This window comes from Zasmidium cellare, assembly GCF_010093935.1.
Source record: "Zasmidium cellare ATCC 36951 unplaced genomic scaffold M409scaffold_1, whole genome shotgun sequence".
NCBI lineage: Eukaryota > Fungi > Ascomycota > Dothideomycetes > Mycosphaerellales > Mycosphaerellaceae > Zasmidium > Zasmidium cellare.
The window spans coordinates 1,332,358-1,355,580 of record NW_022986945.1 but is presented as its reverse complement, the minus strand read 5'-3'; the positions used below and the strand labels follow the sequence as shown (position 1 = coordinate 1,355,580).

Genomic DNA, 23,223 nt, shown 5'->3' with positions numbered 1-23,223 from the left:
GCGGTGGACATTACGGATATCGCGATCTGTGTGTGACTGTACAGCATCATTCGCGACAGCGCATAGTCCCATCCATCAACTCGAAACACAAACCCGAGTGTTTCCAAACATAATTATCGCAACGAACCAAAACAAACAATGTGGAAGGCAGCCTTCACCGGCCGGAGTGAGTCTGGCGGTGGCAGTGGCAGTACATCCGGGCGGCCGAACAAGGACGAACTCCGGCGCAAGAAGAGCAGCCATAGCCATCGCACAGAATCCGTGATCTCATCGACTTCAAGACGAGATGAGGATAAAGACAGGGAGCGCAGACGCAGGGAGAAGTCGGGTAGCTTGTATGACAATGCGTCTTCGTCTTCGAGATATGAAAATGGCTCTTCGTACATCTCTGGCGGAGGCTCGCAGTACGCGACAGCACCTAGCTCTCGTGTAGGCGAACCGCGTCCGCTCACGGAGAGTGCTCTGCGCATGCTGCCAGATGATGAGGAGGAATGGGAAGATGAGGAGAAAGATGCGCGCAGTGAGAAGAGAAGCAGACGGAGAGAGAGCGGGGACGAGAAGAGGAGAAAGAGTACGCGCAGTGAGAAGGACAGATCTCGCAGCCGATCTAGAGAGCGCAAAGACAAGAAGAGAGAAAGCAAGTCTGAGAAGTCTCGTGACAAGGATCGAGACCGCTCCCGACGTGATCCTGAACTGGTGTCTGAGAATTCGAGGGCCATTCCGGAGATGGGCTCCTTCCAGCAATTTCCTGGCCAATTTGGGCCTTCGAACCCTCACGACGCGGTCATGTCTGGCGCGTTACCCACTCCAGCGCCTAATCAACAATTTCTAGGCCAGGAAGCGTATGCCGCGCAACCGATGCCTCCTCAGCCAAACCGCGCGGATAGTTGGGGAGCTGCGGCGGAGTATTATCTGGATGAAGGACAATCGGTGCATGATCAGCCAGGCTTCCGGGTCAAGAGTCCCAATATGCTTGTGAACCCAGACCTTGACCATTTGATGACCGCATCTGCCGAAGCCAATCCTGTAGCGGACACTGGAAATGGCTCAGCCGCTGACTTCTTCTCTGGCAAAGTGAGTCCAGTGCCATATGAGACGCCGCAGAAACCTACGAAGCCAGGCAAGCCGTCATCTTCAGGCAAGCCGTCGTCTTCGAGCAAGCCTTCAAAGCCCTCGCGAACTTCATCAGCGGGTGCTGCCGCGGCTGCCTTGGCTGCGGCAGGTATTGGAGCGATGAGCAGCTCTTCGAATCACAAGCACTCTTCTTCGTCGCAACAGCAAACGTCGACGTCATCTTCATTGAAGCCGATTTCACGACCACCGCGACACAGCTCCGACGGCGGCGTCTACTACGCGACACCATCTTCGAACGGAACCTATCCACCTACCCTACCATCGACCAACGGCTGCGGACCCGGCGCTCCATCGCAGACAGGTACTCCAGGTAAGCGTCCTACTAACAATTCTAACGTTCCACTTTACGCAGGTGCAGCGGCTGCTGCAGGAGCCGCTGGGTACGCCGCCTACGAACACAATCAACATTCTCAATACAACGGCCAGCAAAGTACAAGCTACAACATGGCAGCCGCAGGGGGCTATGGCGCGGGTGGCCAGGGACCGCCAAGATCTCCACAACCAGGCCCTGGAGGATATGGCTACTATCCGCCAAATGGATCGAACGGTGGCATGGCCCAAATGCCCTACCACGAACACAAGGGGCCAATGGCGCGGCTCAAAGACGGCCTGCTGAACCTCATTTCTACACCCGAAGACACAGCCAAGATGGAGATGTACACCGAGTACATTGGCGTGTGCAAGCATTGCTTTGACCCTAGGACAAGCGCATGGGACGCACCGCGAGTGCATCACTACCACAAACGAAGTGATTCGTTCGAGGACCTCCGAAGACGTCGATCCTACGACAAGATGCGTCGTCGCGGAAGTGATGAATCGCTACGACGTCAAGGTTTGACGAGAGTCGACAAAGAGAATCGCTACTACGCTTCAGATTCGAGCAGGAAGAAGCGGGAGAGCGGCGGTGCTGGTATTCTTGGCGCTGGACTGGCTGCTGCAGGTGCTGCAGGAGTGGCCAACGCTATGTTCAGCGATCGCAAGGATTTTGATGACACTTACAGTGTCAAGTCTGGCCATCGCGAGAGCTCTGCCGTGAGACGACGAAGTCGAAGTTCTTCCCGTGAGAGGCGGCGCCGATCGAGCTATGGCGTTGCTCGGCCTGAAAAGGACGAGTATGTCACTGTTCGCAAGAAGGACGGCACTGTCGAGCGTCGCAAGGTTACACGAAAGTCTCGTTCAAGCTCGCAAGATCGCAAGTCCTCTGGATTGTTCGGCGCAGCTGCTGCTGGAGCTGCACTGGGCGCCGCAGGCATGGCTGCCAACTCAAGACGTCACTCGAGAAGCCGCAGTCCCAGTGTTCTTGGAGGCTCCGATTCCAGGTCCAGACGAAGGGAGCGACGGTCACCAGGAAGAGGCTCTTATTACGACAACAACCGCCGTGATGACCGACCCCAGGAGTCCGAAGGTTTCTTTGGAGGCTTCTTTTCACCGCCTCAGAACAAGCGACGAAATTCTCGAGAACATCAGAAAAAGCGCCGCGGATTCTTCACCTTCAGCAACAGCTCAGAGTCTTCGCATGATGATCTTGCATTTGGCGAAGGTTTCTCCAGCAGGACGAGTCTTCCACTTCGTAGAAAGTCGTCCACTCTGTCGAATCGAACCGGCCGAGCTGGGCGTCGTGTCCCGAAGAAGAAGTCCGACGAGCACCTGGCTGCCACCGTCGCCGGAATTGGCGCAACTGCGGCTGCTTTGGCCGCTGCACAGAAGGGTCATAGAATCAACAAGCGCACCAGCAGGCCAGAGCTTGGCAAGAGACGAGAGCCTCGTTACGACACGCACGATTCTACAAATGACGAGTGGGAGGACGAGTTGCCATCCGATGTCGATGATGAATCTAGCGTTGACGGCGGTATGGCTTTCGGCGACTACGGTGGTAAGCGCCTCTCCAGTCGACAAAGCATGGAGAGCGTGGGCTCCCAATCCTCAGCAGGTGGTCCTCTAAGTGCCTGGGGATGGCGATGGGGCAACAAGGAACAGAAGAAGCGCGGCCGGCGAACATCTTCTCCTCGTCCAACATATCCAACAGGCGCAGGGGGCTCGTTCGTTGCACCAGGTCTGAGCAACGCAGGATCTGTGTCTGGAGCGTCCTTCGATCCCAGCAGGCCGATTCACAAGCCTGTGTACCTAGACGACACTGGAAGACCGCTCCCAAGCATCAGCAGCGAATCTACAGTCACCAGCGGGCAGCAAGGTTCAATGCAATATATGGATCCTGCGCCAATGTCCGATGCTGGCAGTAGAGCGGGCTCTCGGCATCCTTCTATGCCAGGTGCATTCGACTATGACCCGCCTGTCATCAGCCCTGGCCCTGGACCAATTCAGCAGCCACAGCCAATTACGCCTATCCCGCCTTCGTTCACTCAGAGTCCGCCAGAAATGAACTCTCGGCCCTCTCAACCGCGCCGTGCTAACTCGAGTCCAACACGCGGTCATTTCGCCCAGGACGCAGCACTGATTGGAGCTGCGGCACTTGGTACTGCTGGCATAATCGCTGGTTCTTCGCTGGTTTCAGGAAAGCGATCACGAGAGCCTTCAAACGTCCGCTTTGGCTTGACCGAGGAGCAGCAGCGCAGAGAAGATCGTGATCAGAGAAGTCAACAGAAGACTGCCGACGAAGAGCGCCGCAAAGCCGATCGTACTAGGGCACTCAAAGCAGAGGCAGACCGCGCGGCGAAAGAGTCAAAACAAGAGGAGATCAGACAAGCCAGAGAAGACGAGAACCGCCGGCGCGCTGAAGAGAAACTCAGAGAGCAGAGGGACGCCGAAGAGCGAGCTGAGCGCCAGAGACAGAAGGAGCATGCACGTGTAGAGCGCGAGCGGCTTGAGAGAGAAGCCAGAGATCGACAAGAAGCGGCCACTGCAGCAGCCGCTGAAGTTGAGAGGCTCAGGCTCGAGAGAGAAGAAGCCCAGCGACAGGCTGAGCAACGTGAGCGAGAACGTAGGGACCGCGATGAAGCGTACGCTCGAGACCAACGCCGCCAAGCCGATGAGCGGGAACGTTACACTCGGGAACAAGAAGCCAAAGACCGGTATGAACGTGAGCGTCGAGATCAAGAAGCCAGTGACCGCAACGAACGCGAGCGCCGCGATCACGACGAGAGACAATCTTCAGCCTCGAAATGGGCTCCAGCTGCGGTGGGAGCCGCTGCAGCCGCGACTGTCGGTGCAGCGATTGCCAGCGAGAAGGGCCGGGATCGCAAGCGCCGCGACGACTCGTACTATGATGAGGCTCATTCAGATCGTCGACAGGATCGCGAATATGGCACTGCAGAAGTCAAGCCCAAGTACGAACACGAGGGAGAGCCCATCATGGACGACGACATATTTGACCCTGAGTTATTCAAGCGCAATCAACGCGACTCGTCCAGTCGAGAAGAGCTCGAGAATGATCCACGTTACGTCGAGTTTGCTCGCCGCGCTGCCGATAAGATCACGGCGGATCGTGCGAATGCCTACTCTCCTGTAGGCAAAGACAAGTACACCACGTACGCCGATTTCTTCATGCCGGAGGAGCTGCTCAACAAGACCGCCGAGCCAGGTAACAAGGTGCGAGACGTTAGCCCTCACGCCGACAACGAGATTGCGATATGGCATGCCCGTGACGAGGACATTCGCGGCCACTTTCCACAGCACCCCAGTGATTACGGCTATGGCAAGAGCAAGCATGCGCCTTATGGAGTGCCAGCGCTCAAGGTCATTTCCCCAACTCCACCTCTCGAAAGCCAGTCGCCTACGAGTGCGAGAAGCAGCAAAGGCTCCAAACCATCGTCGCCGCTCGCAAAAGCGCAAGACGCGGACGAGGAAGAGGTGCCAGCAGAGCCGACCAGATCGCAGGGTTCTGGAAAGTCTGAGCGTTCCCGGAGCATCTCCTGGGGCGTAGACAAGACCCATTTCTACGATGTCGACACACCCACTCCAGAGTCTAATTTGGACCGAGAGTCATACATCACCAGTCCTGACATGCGAGGGCAGAAAGAACGTGTCGCTGCTGGTGTCGCTGGCGCTGCGGCTGCGGGTGCTGCATTGCACGACATCATCGTCGAGGGGCCGTCAGGCGAAAGCCACAGGTACTCTGAGGAAGAGTGGCTACGTGACGAGAAGAAAGAGAAGTCTTCGCGTGGCCGCCAGAACTTCGATGATGATAACGATGTAGAAGACATTACGCCATCTCCAGAACCCGAGCCTGAACGTCAGGGCTTCTACCGCCAGCCGTTCTTCGACTCGGTGTCTGATATGGGTACGGGCATCTTCAACGTCGACTCGCCAGGCACGGAAGGAGCGCCTCCTGTCCGTGGCTTTGTGGAAGAAGTGGAACTTGACGAGACTCCTGCGAATGAGAAGGCACCCCACATCCCTGGTGGATTTGATGATGACGAGGATCCAGTCTCTGCAGAGGTGAAAAAGGAACAGGCTGCACAAGCTTCTGCTGGAGCATCAAAGGACGCGGCCGAACCTGCATGGGAGCCCCCATTGAGCAAGAAAGAGAAGAAGAAGCGCGAGAAAGCCGCCAAGCGTACAGAGAGCATTACAGAGAGCGATCCACCAACGCCTGTGACCGAGACTCCGGCATCGAACGGAGATCCAAAAGATATTTCTGCCGGCAACGAAGACTCCTTTCCCCCTCTTAGCAAGAAAGACAAGAAGAAGCGGGAGAAAGAGGCCAAGAAGCAGAGCGTGGGCTTTGCTGATCTCGTGGGCCAAGTACAAGGAGAAAAGGCGCAGCCAGAAGAGGCTCCCCGTGAAGAGACGAGTGTTGACGACTGGGAACCTCCCCTCAGCAAGAAGGAGCAGAAGAAACGTGACAAGGAGGCCAAGAAGCAAGGCGTGGGCTTTGCTGATCTTGTCTCTCAGATTCAATCTGAGGTGACTCAGCCTGAAGAGCCCCATCGAGAGGAGCAGCAGAGCGTTGACGATTGGGAGCCTGCCCTCAGCAAGAAGGAGCAGAAGAAGCGTGATAAGGAGACCAAGCAGTCAGGCTTCGCGGATATCGCAGATGAGATTCTTGCTGCTGGTGGCATCGCCGCGGCCGCTGCTGCTGCTACCGGAGTGGCTTCAGCTGCCACGGACAGCACCGAAGAGTCCACTGGTGGATCAGGTTCTTCAAAGAAAAGGAAGAAGGGCAAGAAAGCGAAGCTTGGAGAGCCACTGGAGCGTGACCCCAGAGATCTGGAGCTCACAAACGATGTGCCGCCTGCAGTTCCCGAAGTCCCTTCGTTTACAGAGGAACCGAGCAGTATGCCTGGTGCTTGGGACGACGAGCGTCGCGACTCAACAGACCAGAGTCCAGTCGAAACCTCTGTGGATCCCTTCCAATATCAAGTCCGAGACCCTGAGACTATTGCTCAGGAGCGACCTGATGCAAAGGAAGTGGACTCCTGGGCAGAGTGGAACGAACCATCTACCACTAGTTCCAAGAAGTCGAGGAAGGACAAGAAGAAGGCAAAGCGAGGCAGCGCAGCGTTTGACACTTTCCCAGAGGTCAGCTCACCTCTCAGAGCCGAGGTGCCGCAAGACGACTTCTTTGGCAGAGCTGAGCCCACTGAAGCAACCAAGGAGACTGTCTTGAATGGTGCTGCAGCTCATGTCAATGGCACTGCAAGAGACAAGGACGAGTCTGCCTCACATCAAGGCGAGCAGCCATCTGACGACCGCTCTGGACGACCAGACGAGTTCTTTGACGACAGCAAGCGCGTCAGCGAGAGTCCTAGACGGGTCTCTCCAGACGATGTACGCTCTGTCACATCGGCGTCAGAGACTGGAGAGCGACGCAGATCGCAACACCGCGAATCCCGACGAGGTAGTGACTACGCCGACGAGCCTTCTTACGCCTACGAAACGCAAAGCATTGCAGCATCGGAACCTGCAGATCCTTATGACCGCGAGAAGAAGTCTTCCAAGCGTCGATCAAGACACGCCGAGGACTTTGACGACACAGCATCCGTGACTTCTAGCAGGTCAAGACGTGACAAGGAAGAGTCGCCATCATCGAGCAAGAAGGAATCGAAGGGTGGCCTCTTCGGCCTCTTCAGTCGCAAGTCTGTTGATGAGAAGTCCAGCAAAGACGGTAGTTCGCTAAGCCGCAAGTCAACCCGTGACGAGGAGGACGAGAAGAATCGTCGACGCAAGCATCGGTCGACATCTGAGTACGGAGATGATGACGACGATACCAGAAGTGTCAAGTCAGAGTCGCGACGCAAGCACCGTTCTCACTCTGAACAGGGAGACGAAGATAGCAGAGAGCGACGCAAACACAGCTCGCGAACGGAGTCTTACGACGACTATGATCGTGACCGCAGCTCTCCGGCCCGCAGTGAGCCATCATCCGGCCACCGACATCACCATCGCAGACGAACGGACGATGACGACGGTGAGAGCCTGTCCAGAAAAGACAGTCGAGAATCACGGGGTGCCGTGAGCGAGAGCGGGCATCGGCACCATCGACGCCGCAGAACGGACGAGGACTACGATTCAAAGGACCAGTCTTTTTTAGGGAATCGGGTAGAGGATCTGCCGCCTCTACCCGCTAGTCCTGACGATGCAGATTCAGCTGCTGTACTGGAACCACCAGCGCAGCGAGAGCAGGGAGAAGGCAGCCCTGTCTCTGCTGAGTCTGCTCTTCAGGCACCGGTGAACGTCGGAAAGGTCGACTTAGCAACGGAGGGCACGAGGTCGGCCGAAACAAGCGAGCCATTGCTCCAGACGCCTGGTCAGATCGCTTCGTCTGTGGAGACTCCACAACGACCTGGTTCTGTGGGCCGGCCTGTCTCATCGACAGCTGTACCGCTTCGCTTTCCCTTCGGACACGCTCCACCGCAGACACCTGCCAGCCTCAAGGAGCGTGCTCATAGCTTCAGTTCGCCCCTTGCCACGCCAGGTACAGCTGGTGCATCGCCAGTGTCGCCAGCTTCCACGAGCAAGCAATCGCGACAGGGCCGTCCGCATTCTACGGAGATCAGGCCTCTGTATCTTGTGGAACGAAACCGTCAAACTCCAGAAGTTGACGAAGCGCTTCCAAGCCTGCCTTCCAGCAAGCCAAGCAGTCGCGCAAGCAGCATACACGGAAGCGACGAGAACTACCAAAGTGCTGCCGAAGACTGGGATGGCGCGGAGTCTCCCTCTCGACGTCGAGCTCTTACAGTCGACATTGGAGAAGCTCAGAGATGGAAAGACGAAGGCGATGTGTTGGGCTCACAGCAAACGACGCCAAAAGCAAGTGAATTTCCCCAGCTTCCGACTGAGAGGCAGCACGGGAAGCAAGAGCCACAGTTCTACACCTGGGAAGACCTGGCCCGTGAAGAGCAACCAAAACAGCAGCCACAGTTCTACACATGGGACGATTTCGCAGAGGACGAGAAGATGCACGAGGTGGAGAGTCATCCTCAAGTCGATCCTGAAGCGGCGTACAGGGCACGCATTGCTCAGCATGAGGAGCTTCCGCCACTTCCAAGGAGTCGATCTGTCTCGCCTGCCAAGAAGGAAGATCATGGCCACGGATCTAGCTTCAAGAGTGTTGCAGCGGCCGCGATGCTTGGGACTGCTGCTGTGTACGCTGGCCACAAGCTCGCTGAACGGTCGCCTGAACGTGCTTCGAGCACTGAGCGCAAGGACCGTCGAGGTTCGTCTGAGCCTGTGGAGAAGAAGGGCGCCCGCGATTATCCATTGCCTGCTCCTATTGAGGAATCACCTGTTGCTGGAGGCGAGAAAGATTCGTCGAAACCTGAGCTCTCTCGCAAAGGTTCTTCCAAGAAGAAGAAAGGGAAGAAGGGCAAGAGGGCTCAACGGGTGGATGACGAGCCCGAGACTCCTGCTACTCCCCTGTCTGAAGCAGAGGCTACAGCGACAGAGCAGCCGTTGGAAAGACAAGACACCGATAGCTTCTTTGATGCGGAAGCGCGTGCAGAGTCGGGCGAAATGGGACCAGAGCCCATCTCAGAGGTCATTGCCAGTGCTCCTGCCATCCAACGTACTGATACAGACACTTTCTGGAGGGAAGAGAGCGAAGCCGAAGAGGGTGTGTCCCATCCACATTTGCAGGATCCTGAGGTGGTCGCTGTGCCGCCAAAGGAGAATGCATTGGATCGCTTCCTGCACGATGAACAGGACATGGAGGATGGTGCTGTCTTCGCTTCAGCTGCTGCACATTCGATGCCAGCGTACGCGCCTCCCACCTTTTCCGACGAACGCTCCAGCCAGTATAACCGACAATCCGTGGACGGTGGCGTGTTCTCTTCATCTGCGTCTCACACGATACCAGTTCTGCCAACACCTGGCGAAGAATCCACAGTGCGCTTCTTGGAAGAAGAGTCACGAATGGAGGACGGCGCCGAGCCTCATGCTCCTGTCTTGCAACCAAGCGTTGAATCCAGTCGAGCACAAGAAGAAGAGCGCCCAGCAACCTCGTATAAGATCCCTCAAGCCAAGGCCGAGCCAGCACCTCTCGTCATGGAGCCGCGCAATGTCGGGGTCGATCACGAGCAGTCGACTGAGATTGCATCCGCGCCGAGACTCACGAGGAAGCAAAGCAGGAAGGCCAAGAAGAAGCAGAAGGCGACTGCGTTGTTCACTGGTGAACCTGGTCAAGAGGATGAGAAGTCGTCGGTGCCTGAAGCTGTGCCTGAAGCCTCTGCTGCTGAAGAACAAGCTGAAGCAGGAGGAGAAGTCAAAGAGACTCGGCTTTCGAATGAGCTTGAAGACATTGACACGCCCTCTGCCGCTATTGCAACCGCTTCGCCTTGGGACTTTGGAGCCTCTGATTTTGGCCATGTCGCGCATGGAACCAGCTCTTCTTGGCATGATGCCCAGTCGCAAGCCTTCGCTGAATCCATGGTCCAACCCAAGCGCGCGCAAAACGACACTTCTCGTGACATGCCACAAGAAGCCACTATCGAAGAGCCGCCGATGGACTTTAGAGGCGAGCAAGAGTCGTCTTTCGAGCCTGCTTTCTCCAAGAAGAAAGCTAAGAAAGACAAAAAGAAAAATCCCCCTACTTGGTCTGAAGAAGGCGGCGAAGAGGATTCCTCCGCCCAACCTCTGGAAGACGACAACGCACCGGGTGAATCGCACGACGGTCTGTTGGCGGGCGCTGCGATTGGCGCTGCGGCTGCAGCAGCAGCACCTACTGTTTTTGAGGCCCTAGACTCCAAGTCCAAGAAGAAGGCCAAGAAGGACAAGAAGAAGAAGCCTCCGACTTGGTCTGAGCCAGATCCCGAGCTAGAGTCGACTCCTGAGCAGCGGCCGTTCGATGCAACTCAAAGAGAGGCCCGTGAAGCAAACGATGTCGAGAATACTGCAAAGCCCACAACAGAGATCGAGCCGGAGCAATTTCATGAAGCCCTTGCTGAACCTCAAGAAGACAAGAAAGATGAGACCATGCCTGAGGGAGCAGCGACTGTACCAGAATCACTCAAAGCTCCTGCTAGGTCTGAAGCTGAAGTCTCACGCGAAGCCGAGACCACTGCCGATCCTAGCGCTGCAGACGACTTTGCCCCCATACTCTCTCGGAAGCAGAGCAAGAAAGACAAGAAGAACAAGAAGAGAGCATCAATTTGGTCTGAGCCTGCTGAAGAGTCCGAGCCTACTCAGGAATCCGGCCAGGCTTCTCGGCATGCTTCGGTCGACAGTCCCTCCTTGGCCACTCGAGATAATGTCCTTGAGGAGACGCAGGAATCTACTCGGCTTGATAGTGACGAAACAACAGCAAACGCTGATGTTGCTGAGGACGCCCCTGTTGATACTCCCGACACTACTGCAGCGGAAGGTTCTACTTTCGCGGATGGCAACGACAGCTTTGCTCCAGTGTCCAGGAAGAAGAGTAAGAAGGACAAGAAGAAGGCAAAGCAAGTCGTCTACTGGAATGAGCCAGAGGCAGAACCGCATGCTGAGGCTTCTACTGCTGCCGCTGGGGTTCATGAGGAGACTCCACCCGCAGACACACCTAGATTGGAAACAGAGGGTCAGCAGTCCACGGTGCCCGCAGAAGAACGTGACATCGAAGAGCGAACAGAGGCAGCGCGCGACATCGTTGACACCACTCCTGCCACCGGCGAAATTGCTTCTGTGGATGATTCTGCTGCTCGATCGGCTCTCGAAGAATTTGCTCCTGCAGTCTCTAAGAAGCAGGCCAAGAAAGACAAGAAGAAGAAGAGGCAGACGTTCGATTTCAACGAGCCTGATACCGAGCCTGAACCTGCGCTTGAACCTGAATCGGACTTCGTTCCAAAGGCTGAAGAAGCCAATGCCATTGCTCCTGAGCTGGAGGACTTGCGGTCTACAGAAGAGTCCACAGCACAAACATCAACCGGGCCCAGAGATGCTGCACCCGAGCAAGATTTCAATGAGGAGCCCGCGGGCATTGTCACTGCGGCTGCAGAAATCATTCAGCCCGAGCAGACAGATGCAAAGTCTGCTCTTGAAGAGTTCGCGCCCGTATCGTCCAAGAAGAGCAAGAAGGACAAGAAGAAGAAACGAAACACCTTCGACTGGACCGAGCCGGAACCGGAGCCAGAAGCCTCGCCATCGCAGGAGTCGCGAGATGATTTAGCAACGGCGGAAGAGCCCGTAACGAGCAAGCAAAATGATCTTTCTGCTACTGAGGTGGTTGAACCCCAAGAATCCATGCCATTGCAGGAAGACACTGTTTCTCAAGCACCCACGCCTGCTGCTGAGAAGACGGAAGAGGCTGCCGACGACGATTTCAAGCCATCCTTGTCTCGCAAGCAAAGCAAAAAAGACAAGAAGAAGAAGCGCCAACAACTTTCGTGGGAACCTGAAGCAGACACCCAACTGGAAGCTGCCCCTGCGGAGCAGCAACCTTTGCGTGAAGAGCCTGCCGCTGAGAGCCTGACGGTCGAAGAGCCAGAGAAGTCTGCCACTATTCGGCAGCCAGAAGACGTACCCTTGCCTCAAGAAGCCGATGACGAACTCTTGGACGAAACTAAATCAAGCGATTCGCCTGCTCCAGAAGCATATCGCGATCTTGGCAGCACTTTCGGTGGCACGCCTGCCGGTGAGACTTACCCCAACCGCGATGACGACTTGTCTACCGAAGCTCAGGAAGAAGTCGAGGATCGCAAGGCGGAAGATGTAACTCAAGAGTCTTCTCTTCCCACTGAGCAAACTAGAGATGGGCGTCAAGAGTCAAGCGCGCCAGAGCCAGCTGAAGAGCCAGAAGAGGAGTTTGCCTGGACGACTAGTACTCAAAAGAAGTCCAAGAACGGCAAGGAAGGCAAGAATTCTACATCAGAGACGCCAACACCAGCAGAGCCCGCGACATCCAATTTTGCAACGCCCGATGTCAGCGAGCCAACTCCAGAAAGCTGGGATGACATTGTTGCTCAAGAACAGGATGTCTCACAGCCTGTTGAGAAAGACGAAATCTCAACGCCCGGTCCAGAAGCCGGCGACGCCGAATTCTCATGGGCTCCGAGCTCGAAGAAGAAGGGCAAGAAAGGCAAAAAGAGCCGTCAGGTGTCGCTTGCCGATACGACCGTGGCTGAAAGCGAACCTCCGTCAAAGCAGCAATCTGAGGCTCGAGACGCAGCTGTCGATTCTGAACCGCCACATGTGCAATCTGCTGGTGATTTAGAAGTTGCAAAGCCTCAAACCGCAGTATCTGGTGAAAAAGTGGCATGGCCAGAGCCGACAAGCTCTGCTCCAGTCGAAGTCGACTTCGAACGTGGCGCTAAGCAGGCCACTGAAGGTGCCCAGATCGAGGAAGCTACCCCGGCAGAGCAACCGGAAGATGACTGGTGGTCGTTCTCTTCGGCCTCGCAGAAGAAGAAAAAGGGCAAGAAGAGCAAGGCGTCGTCTGGCACCGCAACTCCAGCAGAGCCAGAGGTCCAGGCCGCCGAACTGGCGCCCAAAGGTGAAGAGACGAAACCTACCGATGCAGTCCAAGAACCAGTAGCAGCTGCTGATAAGTCATCTGTGGAAACACCATTCGAACAGACCGAGCATCTGGCAATCGAGAGTGAAAGGAAGAATGACATTCCGTCATCCGAAGAAGCTCAGGACGAGTTCTCATGGGCGCCAAGCTCGAAGAAGAAAGGCAAGAAGGGGAAAGCATCGACGCCGCAGACTCCTCTAGCACACAGCGCGGATCCATTCGATGACTGGACGGCGCCTTCACGATCTGTAGAGCAAGAGCAGACAGTTCTGGCTCCTGGGGATGACTTCCAAGCGCTTTCAGGTGATGTTGAGGTTGCTGGAGAGGACGAGTGGGCGTTACCAACGTTCTCGAAAAAGAAGAAGCAAGGCAAAAAATCTACTTCTGGGCTGCCCACCGCGATCGCCGAGCTGGTTGAGTCTGAAGTACCTGTGGACATAGGCCCTACCGTGGAAGAGTCTGAAGCAGTCAGGCATGAACCATCGATCGACACCAGTACGGCTGAGGTCGGCCACAATGAGGCTGCCTCCGGTCCACGGGACGACATTAAAATGCCAGATGCTTCGGCTTCAGCAGACAAGGAAGATACTGTTGGAGAGACCGACATGGAAGGGCCTCCGGCCGAACCAACATTCAACGACGTTTGGGCGGAAGAAGAGATTGCCACTACAGAAGATCATGATGCCGTTCGTGACTTGATGGATGATTCGAGGGACAACACTGAATCTTCCTGGACTCCTTTGAAGAAAGGCAAGAAGAAGAAGGGCAAGAAAGGATCCATAGCAGAGCCAAAGCTCCCCGTTGAGCAAACATCAGCAGCTGAGAAGAACGCTGAATTTGATCCAGCGCCAGTCACCGCTGAGCCACTTGCTTATGGAGAAGACGACAAGCCCCAAGAAAGTGAAGGTCAGCGCGCTGAGGGGCCTTCGAACGACAACGCCAATGCCGACACTAACATCTCTGACGCTCTTCAGACGCCTGCCGAAAGCAATGAGCCTGAGAGCAGTGCTGCAGAATTTTGGATGCCACAGACAAGCAAGAAGAAGGGCAAAAAGGGCAAGAAAGGCAAGCAGCTATCTCTGTCGGAGGAGCCTTCCACACCAATCGATGACGTTCAAGAGGTTGATGTGGCTCCTGCTATTGATGATACTGCGGGTGCACACAGCATAGCCAAAGACACCGACGCACAGAAGGTTGAGCAAGTCGAAAAACCTGCAGAAGACATCCCCACTCAAGAAGAGGACGCTGTTTTGGACGACTGGCTTGCCCCATCAAGTGGCAGCAAGAAGAAGAAAGGCAAGAAGGGAAAGCAGACAGCTTTTGATGCTTTTGACGAACCTGCGTCTTCTTCTGCAAAGCAAAGCGGCGAATTCAGTATAGACAAGAACACAGATTCTCAGTCTTCTCCACCCGACGAGACATCTCGCGAGGCACCAGTGTCTGCCGAGAAGGATGCTGGCGAGGCTTGGGAAGTCCCCACGACTGGCAAGAAGGGAAAGAAAAGCAAGAAATCCAAACAAGTGTTCTCCTGGGGAGACGAGACGCCTATCGAAGGTCCTGGGCTGGAGGCATCGTCAGATCCAGTGCAAGTTGAAGAGGATCCCATCGCGCCAGAGTCAACCTGGGAAGCGCAGGAGCACAAGGAGCAAGAAGCCTCTTTGCTTGCCGACAAGTCTGAAGTCCAGCGTGCAGGTGAAGATAAACCATGGTCATATCGAGAAGATACCAGGGACGTGAACATGGATCAAACACAAGGCAAACCAAATGCTTCCGGCGACAGTCTCAAGACAACGGACGACTGGTCACAGCAAGCGCCTATTCCATTGCCAGAATCGGTCGAGCAGGTCGAAGAGCCGATGGAGTTTGACACAGCAAAGGGCGACAATGTCACTGCTCCCGCCGAGCCAGAGTCTTCGCAGACGCCACAGCAAGATGAAGACTTTGGCTTTGCAGTCAAGAAGAGCAAAAAGGACAAGAAGAAGGGGAAGAAGAGTCGATCCTCAACTACCGACCCATGGGCGGAGACAGCTGAGTCGCCTGCGGCAGTCGATGACCGGGATCTTGACAAGGACAAGTCCAGTGGGTTGGAGAAGGCTGCAGTTGCTGCGACAGCTATTGCCGCGGCGGCTGCTGTGGCAGCAGTTGCAAAGAATGAGTCCGTGGAAGACGAGTGGCCGACCTTCACTTCCAAGAAATCCAAGAAGGCCAAGAAGAAAGACAGGAAGAGTGGCTCGTCGACGCCAGCCTTGCAGCGAGAAGATGAGCCCCTGGAGCCTCCAGTTGACGTTGTCGACTTTGCACCCGAGACGCCAACTCAAGAGTCCAGCGCATTTGAGCAACAGAGATCGTTGCCACACGATGGTGATACTGATCTGCAAGTTGCTGCGAACATTGGTTTGCCCGAAGTGGCTGTGAACGAGCAGCATGATCTGGAGGAGCCTGCACAACGGTCCATGCAGCAGGCGGAATGGGCCGGCAGTCGTGATGAAGCCGACGTGCGATCGGAGACCAAAGACAACGCAGCTAATGCCAACCGAAACGAGACATGGGACGAAGCACCCACAACCGGCTCGCCACATCATCCATCACAGGACATCGACTTCACCGCTACCGTGGCCGCCGGTCTCGCCGACAGTGGCTTCAATCCCGACTTGGTGATTAACGATCCTGTTTTCCAGCGTCGTGCGTCCCCTCCCGGGGCAGTCGCTGAAGGTGACCCTGAAGAAGGCTTTGCATCGACCACTCGAAGGCGCCGGAAGAACAAGAAATCATCCGACTCTTCTGCCAGCCCTGCTGAAGGACCAGCCATCCCTGCCGAGCTTGTGACGGCTGACAAGTTGGATGCCGATGACTTCAACAGTGCGATCAGCCGAAGCCTGCAAGGCACTGGGTTTGACCCTGCTCTTTTGGAGCAAGCTCTTGCTTCGAGCAATGAGGCTTCGAAGGATGTCACTGAGCCGGAAGAATTCTCCTTTGCAACGACGAAGCGTAAGAAGGGGAAGAAGGGCAAAAAGGCTCAACGAGAAGAAGAGGAAGTGCCAGCTGAGAGTACTGCCGCTGCGGTCGAGGATACTACGCAGGCCTTCAATGTGCCTGAAGACTCGCAGTTCTCTGTAACAGGTGGTGAGCAGCAGCAAGCGATGATCACTCCGCCGGGGAACGATGAGCGAGCAGAGGTTGAAATGCCAGAACGTGGCGCCGACAGCCGAGCGGTTGACATTCTGACTGTTGGTCGCGACGAAATGGACATGGATGAAATGGAAAGGGCCTACAAAGCTTACAAGAAGAACAAGCGCAAACAGAAGAAGCTAAAGGCCGCTTCCAGAACAGCAGGAGCCTCTGACAACCCCGATGAGACCGCCGAAGAGACGGAGCAATCTGCATTGGTATCGGAGGCGGAAGGTCTTTCCCGCAATACTACCGTGGAGGATGTGCTGGGTCCACCATCGACTAAAGAAGCGCCATCGACCGAGACAAGAAATCAGCGTGAAGAGAGGACATCGACTGGAGCTGATGAAGCTGTTGAATCAGCAAAGAGCCCAACGAGCCCAAAGAGCGCGGTTCAGAGTGCTTTCCCAGGATGGGAACGAGTAAAGCGACGTGCTCCACCGAAACCCGAGCCAAAAGAATATGTCCCATCGAATCGTACTCCAAGCCCACCACGAGCGGACCCTGCCTTTGGGACGGCCGGCATGGCAGCTGTTGTTGCTGCTGCAGCTCGCGAAAGGAAAGCGCGGAAAGAGTCCGAGAAGTCTCGTGAGGGTCCGCGAGAGGAACCATCCTGGTCATTCGCAGCGTTGGATGACCAGAGCAAGCAGCAGGAACCTGAATCGCCTGTCGTCGGCAGCAGAGAGCATCAAGCTATCCGTGATAGCGGATACCAAGAAACTGCGCGCTCGGCTGATCGTTCAAGCCGCGAGGTACCTCAAATCCTGTCAACCAGCTCCTCGCGGGATAGCTTGCGTGAGCGAAGGTCTCTGGAGCCACTGCACATTCCCATGAGCCCAGAGGACCAGTGGGATCTCAAGGTGCCGAAGAAGCGATCCAAGGAGAACGAGCGTTCGCGGGAGGAAGCTCGATCGAGGACACCAAGCGCAGAGACTCCTCTGAAGCCTACGAGCAAGGACCGAGCTTCATATCTCTTCCAGTCACCTCCCGAAGGCCTCGCCAGCACTAATGGAAAGTCGCCCCAACCCATCGACGCTGCAGTGTCACAGCCACCTACCGACAACAGCGAGTACTTCAGGACACGGTCAAGATCCAGAGAGTCGCCCGAGCATCCTTCCTCAAACACCGAGACTACTCGTGATCGCTCTGCCTTTTCACCTTCCAGTGGCCCGCTCAGTCCAAGACAAGCACTAGATCCTATACCAGAAGAGCACAATGTCGGAAAGAGGAGCCATGCAGTTTCTGACGTGGGTGGACCAGACCACATCAAGGCCATCAAGCGTGCGGAGACGCCTCAAGACATTCGAATTCGGGAACAAGCAATCTCGCCATCGATGCGACCGCATGTGACCATCCCATCAGGGAGCATGAGATCTACTAGCAACCCGCTTTCGACGGATGAGCTGATCAATCGACTCTCCTGGCCTTCTGTCGACGAGAACGACGAAACTATCAACCTCAATCGATCGTTGGGCCACCGCCACTCGAAGCCTGCCCTGCCCGACCCACGCTCTCCAAGTGCCATGAGCAATCGATCCAATGCCAGCGGTGCACACTTCAAATCGCCCCAAGAACTGCGGTCGTACAGCCGCAACAGCAATTTCAGCCAGGCCAGCTCATCGCACTCGCTCCGACGAGTCAGTCTGTCAGGTGACCTGAGAGCCGCTAGTCGGCGGGGCGACGCGGGATCGTCCGTGAGCGGCGCTCGGGCGTCGCCCATAACAATTCCCTTCGAGCCACCACCAACACCACCGCTCAACGATGACGAGATAATGGATGGAAGCGCTTCGCGCGCCGCAGACATGAACGATGATGTTTTTGTAAGTGATAGTCAATATGATCGCAGTATCTACATTACAGACGCTGACATTCCACAGCAGGGCTATGGCGACGCCCAAGGGTCGCAAGTCTCGCCAACGCGACCGCCAAGCGTGCGCAAACGCCAGAGCATGCACATCAACGACTTGGAGTCTAGAATAGACCAACTCGCTGCTGAAAATCGTGCGCTGCAAGAGGCTCGCTCTTACGCCGAGCAGACAAACGATGCAGCGCGCGATGTCAATGGCCAAGCATTGCAAGAAGCGGTGATGCAGCGCGACCTGCAAATTCAAGAAAAAGATGCCGAGATCAACAAGATCAAGGCCATGCTCCAACCGTTACAAGAAGAAATCGCGCGACTGTCCGAGATCAATGGTGGCCTCACCGAAGCTAACAGAAACCTGGTCGACGACACCAATGGACGATATGCAACCCTACAACGCGAGCATCACGAGGCGCACGAGAAGTGGCAATCCACCAGCAGAGAGCTCGACACGATGCGATCAGAGCACGGACGAATCACATCCGGCATGAAAGACATTGTCGAGGCCGAAATCGCCAGTGCACTGGCCGACAAGAACGCAGAGATTCTGCGATTGCGAGAACAACTCGACATCGCTGCAGAGCAGATCCGTGCTTTGCAAGTGCAGATTCAGTCTTCGAAGACCAGCGATTTCCTCATCCAGCGCGACGAAGACTACTTCGATGGTTCATGCCAGAAGCTCTGTCAACATGTCCAGCAATGGGTGCTACGCTTCTCGAAATTGTCTGACAACAGAGTCTGCCGACTGTCCACGGAGCTGAACGACGATAAGATCGAAGCTCGCTTAGACAATGCAGTCCTGGATGGATCCGATGTCGACAAGCTACTTGGCGATCGTGTACGCCGCCGCGACATCTTCATGTCTGTCGTCATGACCATGGTGTGGGAATATGTCTTCACACGCTACCTTTTCGGCATGGATCGAGAACAGCGGCAAAAGCTCAAGGCACTCGAGAAGCTTTTGGCAGAGGTTGGACCGCCTCGTGCTGTTGCGCATTGGCGTGCAACGACATTGACGCTACTGTCGAAGCGACCATCATTCGAGTCGCAGTGCGCGCTGGATACCGAGGCTGTCGCGCACGAGGTGTTCGGCATCCTCTGCAAGCTGTTGCCGCCGCCGTCTCAGTCTGAGCAGCAGCTACTTGCATCTTTGACCAAGGTCATTCGAATCGCCGTAGACTTGTCCGTCGAGATGCGAACACAACGAGCGGAGTACATTATGCTGCCGCCACTCCAGCCAGAGTACGACATCAACGGTGATCTTGTGCGAAAGGTCCACTTCAACGCCTCGCTCATGAATGAGCGATCAGGCTTCTTCAGTTCGAATGAGGAGCTTGCTGCCGAACAAGCGGTGGTGAAGATTGTACTGTTCCCTCTTGTTGTGAAGAAGGGAGACGAGGTTGGAGAAGGAGAGGAAGAGATCGTCGTCTGTCCAGCGCAAGTGCTTGTACACAGCGACTCGGGACGAGGGAAGAAAGTCGTCCGTGTGATGAGTGGAGCGATGGAGATTGACGACCCCATTCGAAGCAGGCAGAGCAGGCACAGCTTGGTGAGTGAAGCACCAGGCAGCGTGCAATTCTAGGGAGATGATCCATCAGCAAGGGGTGTTTGGGCTATCGTTCACGGCTGTAGCGAAGATTCAAAGGCGTTCGGAAACGGCATGCATATACCATATAGTTATGATGAATATTGTCTAGAACTTTCACATGCTTCACGATTCATTGGTCTACTCACTCATCCGCAATGCAGGCTGCTTACTCGTGCGCCGACAGCTCTCCTACTTTTTGTTTTGTTGAACGTCGTTGAAACGAACATTCTACTCCTATATTTCCATCATGATCATGTTGGTTAGGCCGCTGATGCCGGCTAAATCAACTTTACAACACTCGAGGTGTCTTGGCCTTGTCTGACTGACATCACCATCAGTGACCGATCTGGAGCTATCTCCAGGATGGCTGGGCGAGAACTGAAAGCCTCAGTGCCAGTGGTGACCAGGGATGCTGCGGCATTGATTATGCACCCACCACGCACACATCTCACCGGGGCGGCCTCTCTTGGTGGTGGGATGTTGGTGGTGGTATTATTAGGAATCCTTCGTTAGCCGCCGCCTGACTGACTGACCAACACCTCGAGTCACTTTCTGCCCAGCTGCCGCCTGTCGCGAGTTTCAGGTCGCCCAAGATCTCAACCTGTTCCTGTTTCTCTTCTACTTCTGCTGTACGGATCGTTGGAGAGTGTCTTGGATTGAGTGTCGAATACGTCACTGCGACTGCCAGCTCTCGTCTATAGCTGCTGCTACAAATCCATCTCGACGCTGCCTACTTCTGCTGCCGCTGTACCAGTCAGTCCGGCCCTCTCACACATAACCACCAACGAGACCAAACCACACGTCCACACCCACAGCCTCCTCCTCCTCCACCGAAGAAACCCCACCAACCACCACCAAAATGTGCCTCGTCACCTCCCCGAAACGCTCCTACTACGTCAAAGACCACGACCACTACGCGCCCCGCCCCGTCTCCAACTACCACGGCGGCCCCCGCAGCTCCATCACCACCTCGCGACGTTATAGCAGCTCGGTGCCGGCGGAAAGGATCAGTTATCGGAGCTCGGTGAGGAGTGTGCCGAGGAGTAGTGGGGAGGTTTACCGCAAGACGAGTAGGACTTACGTGAGATGAGATGAGAGTGATGGAGAGGGGAGGGTGGGGATGGGGATGGGATGAGAGATACGCGAAGAGGATGATTTTATGATATGGATATGGATAACGCGACTCTTTTTGTATGGCGTGGATGGGTAAATGGTCTTCGTTCTCAGACCAATGGATATGTATCGTGGTATGCATGCGCATACGTCTGAGGGAGGGCTCGCAGCTCGCAAGAACACGGCTGTGCCGTTGTAGAACGCGCGCGATATGGGGAGACGAAAGTGCCCGGAATAATGCCGAACGATAGCTATGAACCATGTGTACACGTGTACGCCACTTAGAATCCGGCGTCAAGATCTTCTCTTTGTTCCTGACCGTTCCGGGCATCTTGCATTGTTTGGGCCGTGAGCGTGAAGGAGAGTTTGGAGCTTGTGTGGTCCGAAGCAGGCTGGACGAGGATGGGTCACGTAGCTTCCTACGTCACCGCTGCCCTCCCGCTCTCTTCCTGGCCTCGAGAAGTTTTGTTCGTTACGTGACTTCATCATACTTGCCACTGGCGTGAAGACACTCGTATTTGAAGCTGAAGGACTGCTGCGTTGTTGTTTGAACGGAGACAATCGATTTCGGGACCTGAAAGACGAACCCCCACCATTTGAAACATAGACAGCCGTCGAGATGTAAGTGAGGTCGAGCTATACACACACCCATGCTCTGCGCCGCCAGGGAGTCTATCAGATCTAATGCACACTCCCCAGGAATATCGGCCGCTCGCACTCGATCCGCTCTGGCAAAAAGGGCAGCGACAACAAAAGCGATGCCCCCAAGCACCGCTTCGCCATGTCCTCGCTGCGCGGCATCCGCCAGCCCGAGCTCTCCAAGAAGCTGTACCAGCTGATCAAGACGGAGAACCACGCCATCGGCGCCTACGAGCAGGCCGGCAAGGAGACGCAGAGCATCGCCAGCCAGCTGAGCGAGTGGGGTGAGAGCACCGAGGATGATGCTGTGAGCGATATCTCGGACAAGTTGGGTGTGTTACTAGCGGAGATTGCGGAGCAGGAGGATTTGTTTGCGCAGAACATGGAGGAGAGTAGGACGGTGCTGAAGGGGATTCGGAATACGGAGGCGAGTGTGCAGCCGACGAGGAGTCATAAGCAGAAGGTGAGAATATCTCAAGCTTTTGTAGGGGAGGGTGGTGTGGTATGCTGACTGTGGTTGATAGATCCAAGATGAGATCCAGAAGCTCAAGTACAAGGAGCCTGAGTCGACGAAGCTTGTCACGCTGGAACAAGAGCTCGTCCGCGCCGAAGCCCAGAGCCTTGTTGCAGACGCTCAGCTGAGCAACGTCACTCGCCAAAAGTTCAAGGAGGCCTATGACCTGCACACCGCCGCCATCATCGAGCGTGCCGAGAAGCAGATCCTCCTGGCGAAGCACGCCCGTACATTGATCAACCTCCTCGATGACACACCAATGGTTCCAGGCGAGGACCGCCAGCCTTTCCCAAGGGCTGAGGAGGCACGGGACCTTCTCAACGACGCTGAGGACTCCCTCAGAAGGTGGCACCCGGACATCGAGCCCATCCACACGTCGGCGAGCAAGCTTGGTGCCAACGCCATGGCCACGCAGAACTTGCCCGACCGAACTGCCGGCACTGAGCCTGGCTTGACTGTCGACCAGCAGCGCGTGGAAGCTCTGGAAAAGGCACAACAGGCGGAAATCGAGCCCCCGTACCCTACCGCCGAGAAGACGGAGCATGCGGCGCTTGCGTCGTAGAATGAGCGAGAAGACCGTTGATTGACGAGCTATGAGATTTAATCATCGCAGATTTCCCTTGAACGTTTTCGGCTTTGATGTTGACCTCGCTGTTTTTTTCGCAAGGCGTTGGCTGGGATCTATTTCTACAGTAACAGACAGACAGAACTAGCTGAATAACAACAGACAGAACAAATAATCTTTAGCCCCAGTCCCAGTACCCTCCTCCATCCATGCACTCACATCCAATACCTCTCCATAACCACCCAAGCCAAAACCGCCGTAAAAAAGTAATACCCCAACCCCACCGCCATAATCACATGCGGTTCCCAGCGCCACCCTCCCCTCCGATCATCAGCCCCAGCCACCCCACCAACCCACCTCTCCCCGCACCCCGCGCGCCAATGCACGATGCCCGTGAATTTATTTGCACCAGAATCTCTCGGGCCGCGAGGAGGAATTCTTGTTCTTTGGAGGGGCAGTGAAGGCCGAAGGTTAGGAGGGGGGGTTGGTCTTGGGGGAGAGGGGGTTTTTTTCGAGTTGGCGGTGGATTACTTCGGCCGCGAGGGGGTTCGTGGTGGGGCTGGTGAGGTGGGTGAGGTAGGTTTGGAGGGTGGCGTGGTGGGGGGAGGTGGTTGAGGAGGTTGTGCTGGAGGGCTCGGTTGTGGTGAAGGTGGGTAGGGAGAGGGAAGGTGGTTCTGATTCCGGGGCGTTGAGGGTTGGAGAGGACCTGGGTTGGTTAGGATGGGCTCTTGGATAGGGGGATAGTGGGGTTGGCTTA

General features: G+C 55.7%; 3 protein-coding genes across 3 annotated transcripts; 2 read left to right on the top strand and 1 right to left on the bottom strand.

Annotated features, from left to right (window-relative positions):
• Positions 1-138: 138 nt before the first annotated feature.
• Positions 139-19,629, top strand: M409DRAFT_48818 (uncharacterized protein; the record flags this gene model as incomplete). The annotated part of the gene is made up of 2 exons (XM_033811051.1): positions 139-18,006; positions 18,064-19,629. The coding sequence occupies 2 exons, from the start codon at positions 139-141 to the stop codon at positions 19,627-19,629; spliced, it is 19,434 nt and encodes a 6,477-aa protein (XP_033674798.1).
• Positions 19,630-20,389: 760 nt separating this feature from the next.
• On the bottom strand, positions 20,390-21,079 carry M409DRAFT_48817 (uncharacterized protein; the record flags this gene model as incomplete). Its single annotated transcript, XM_033811050.1, has 1 exon — positions 20,390-21,079. One exon carries the CDS (start codon positions 21,077-21,079, stop codon positions 20,390-20,392), a length of 690 nt encoding a protein of 229 aa, XP_033674797.1.
• A 450-nt stretch (positions 21,080-21,529) lies between these two features.
• M409DRAFT_48816 (uncharacterized protein) lies at positions 21,530-22,463 on the top strand (the record flags this gene model as incomplete). The annotated part of the gene is made up of 2 exons (XM_033811049.1): positions 21,530-21,850; positions 21,912-22,463. 2 exons carry the CDS (start codon positions 21,530-21,532, stop codon positions 22,461-22,463), a joined length of 873 nt encoding a protein of 290 aa, XP_033674796.1.
• Positions 22,464-23,223: the final 760 nt, after the last annotated feature.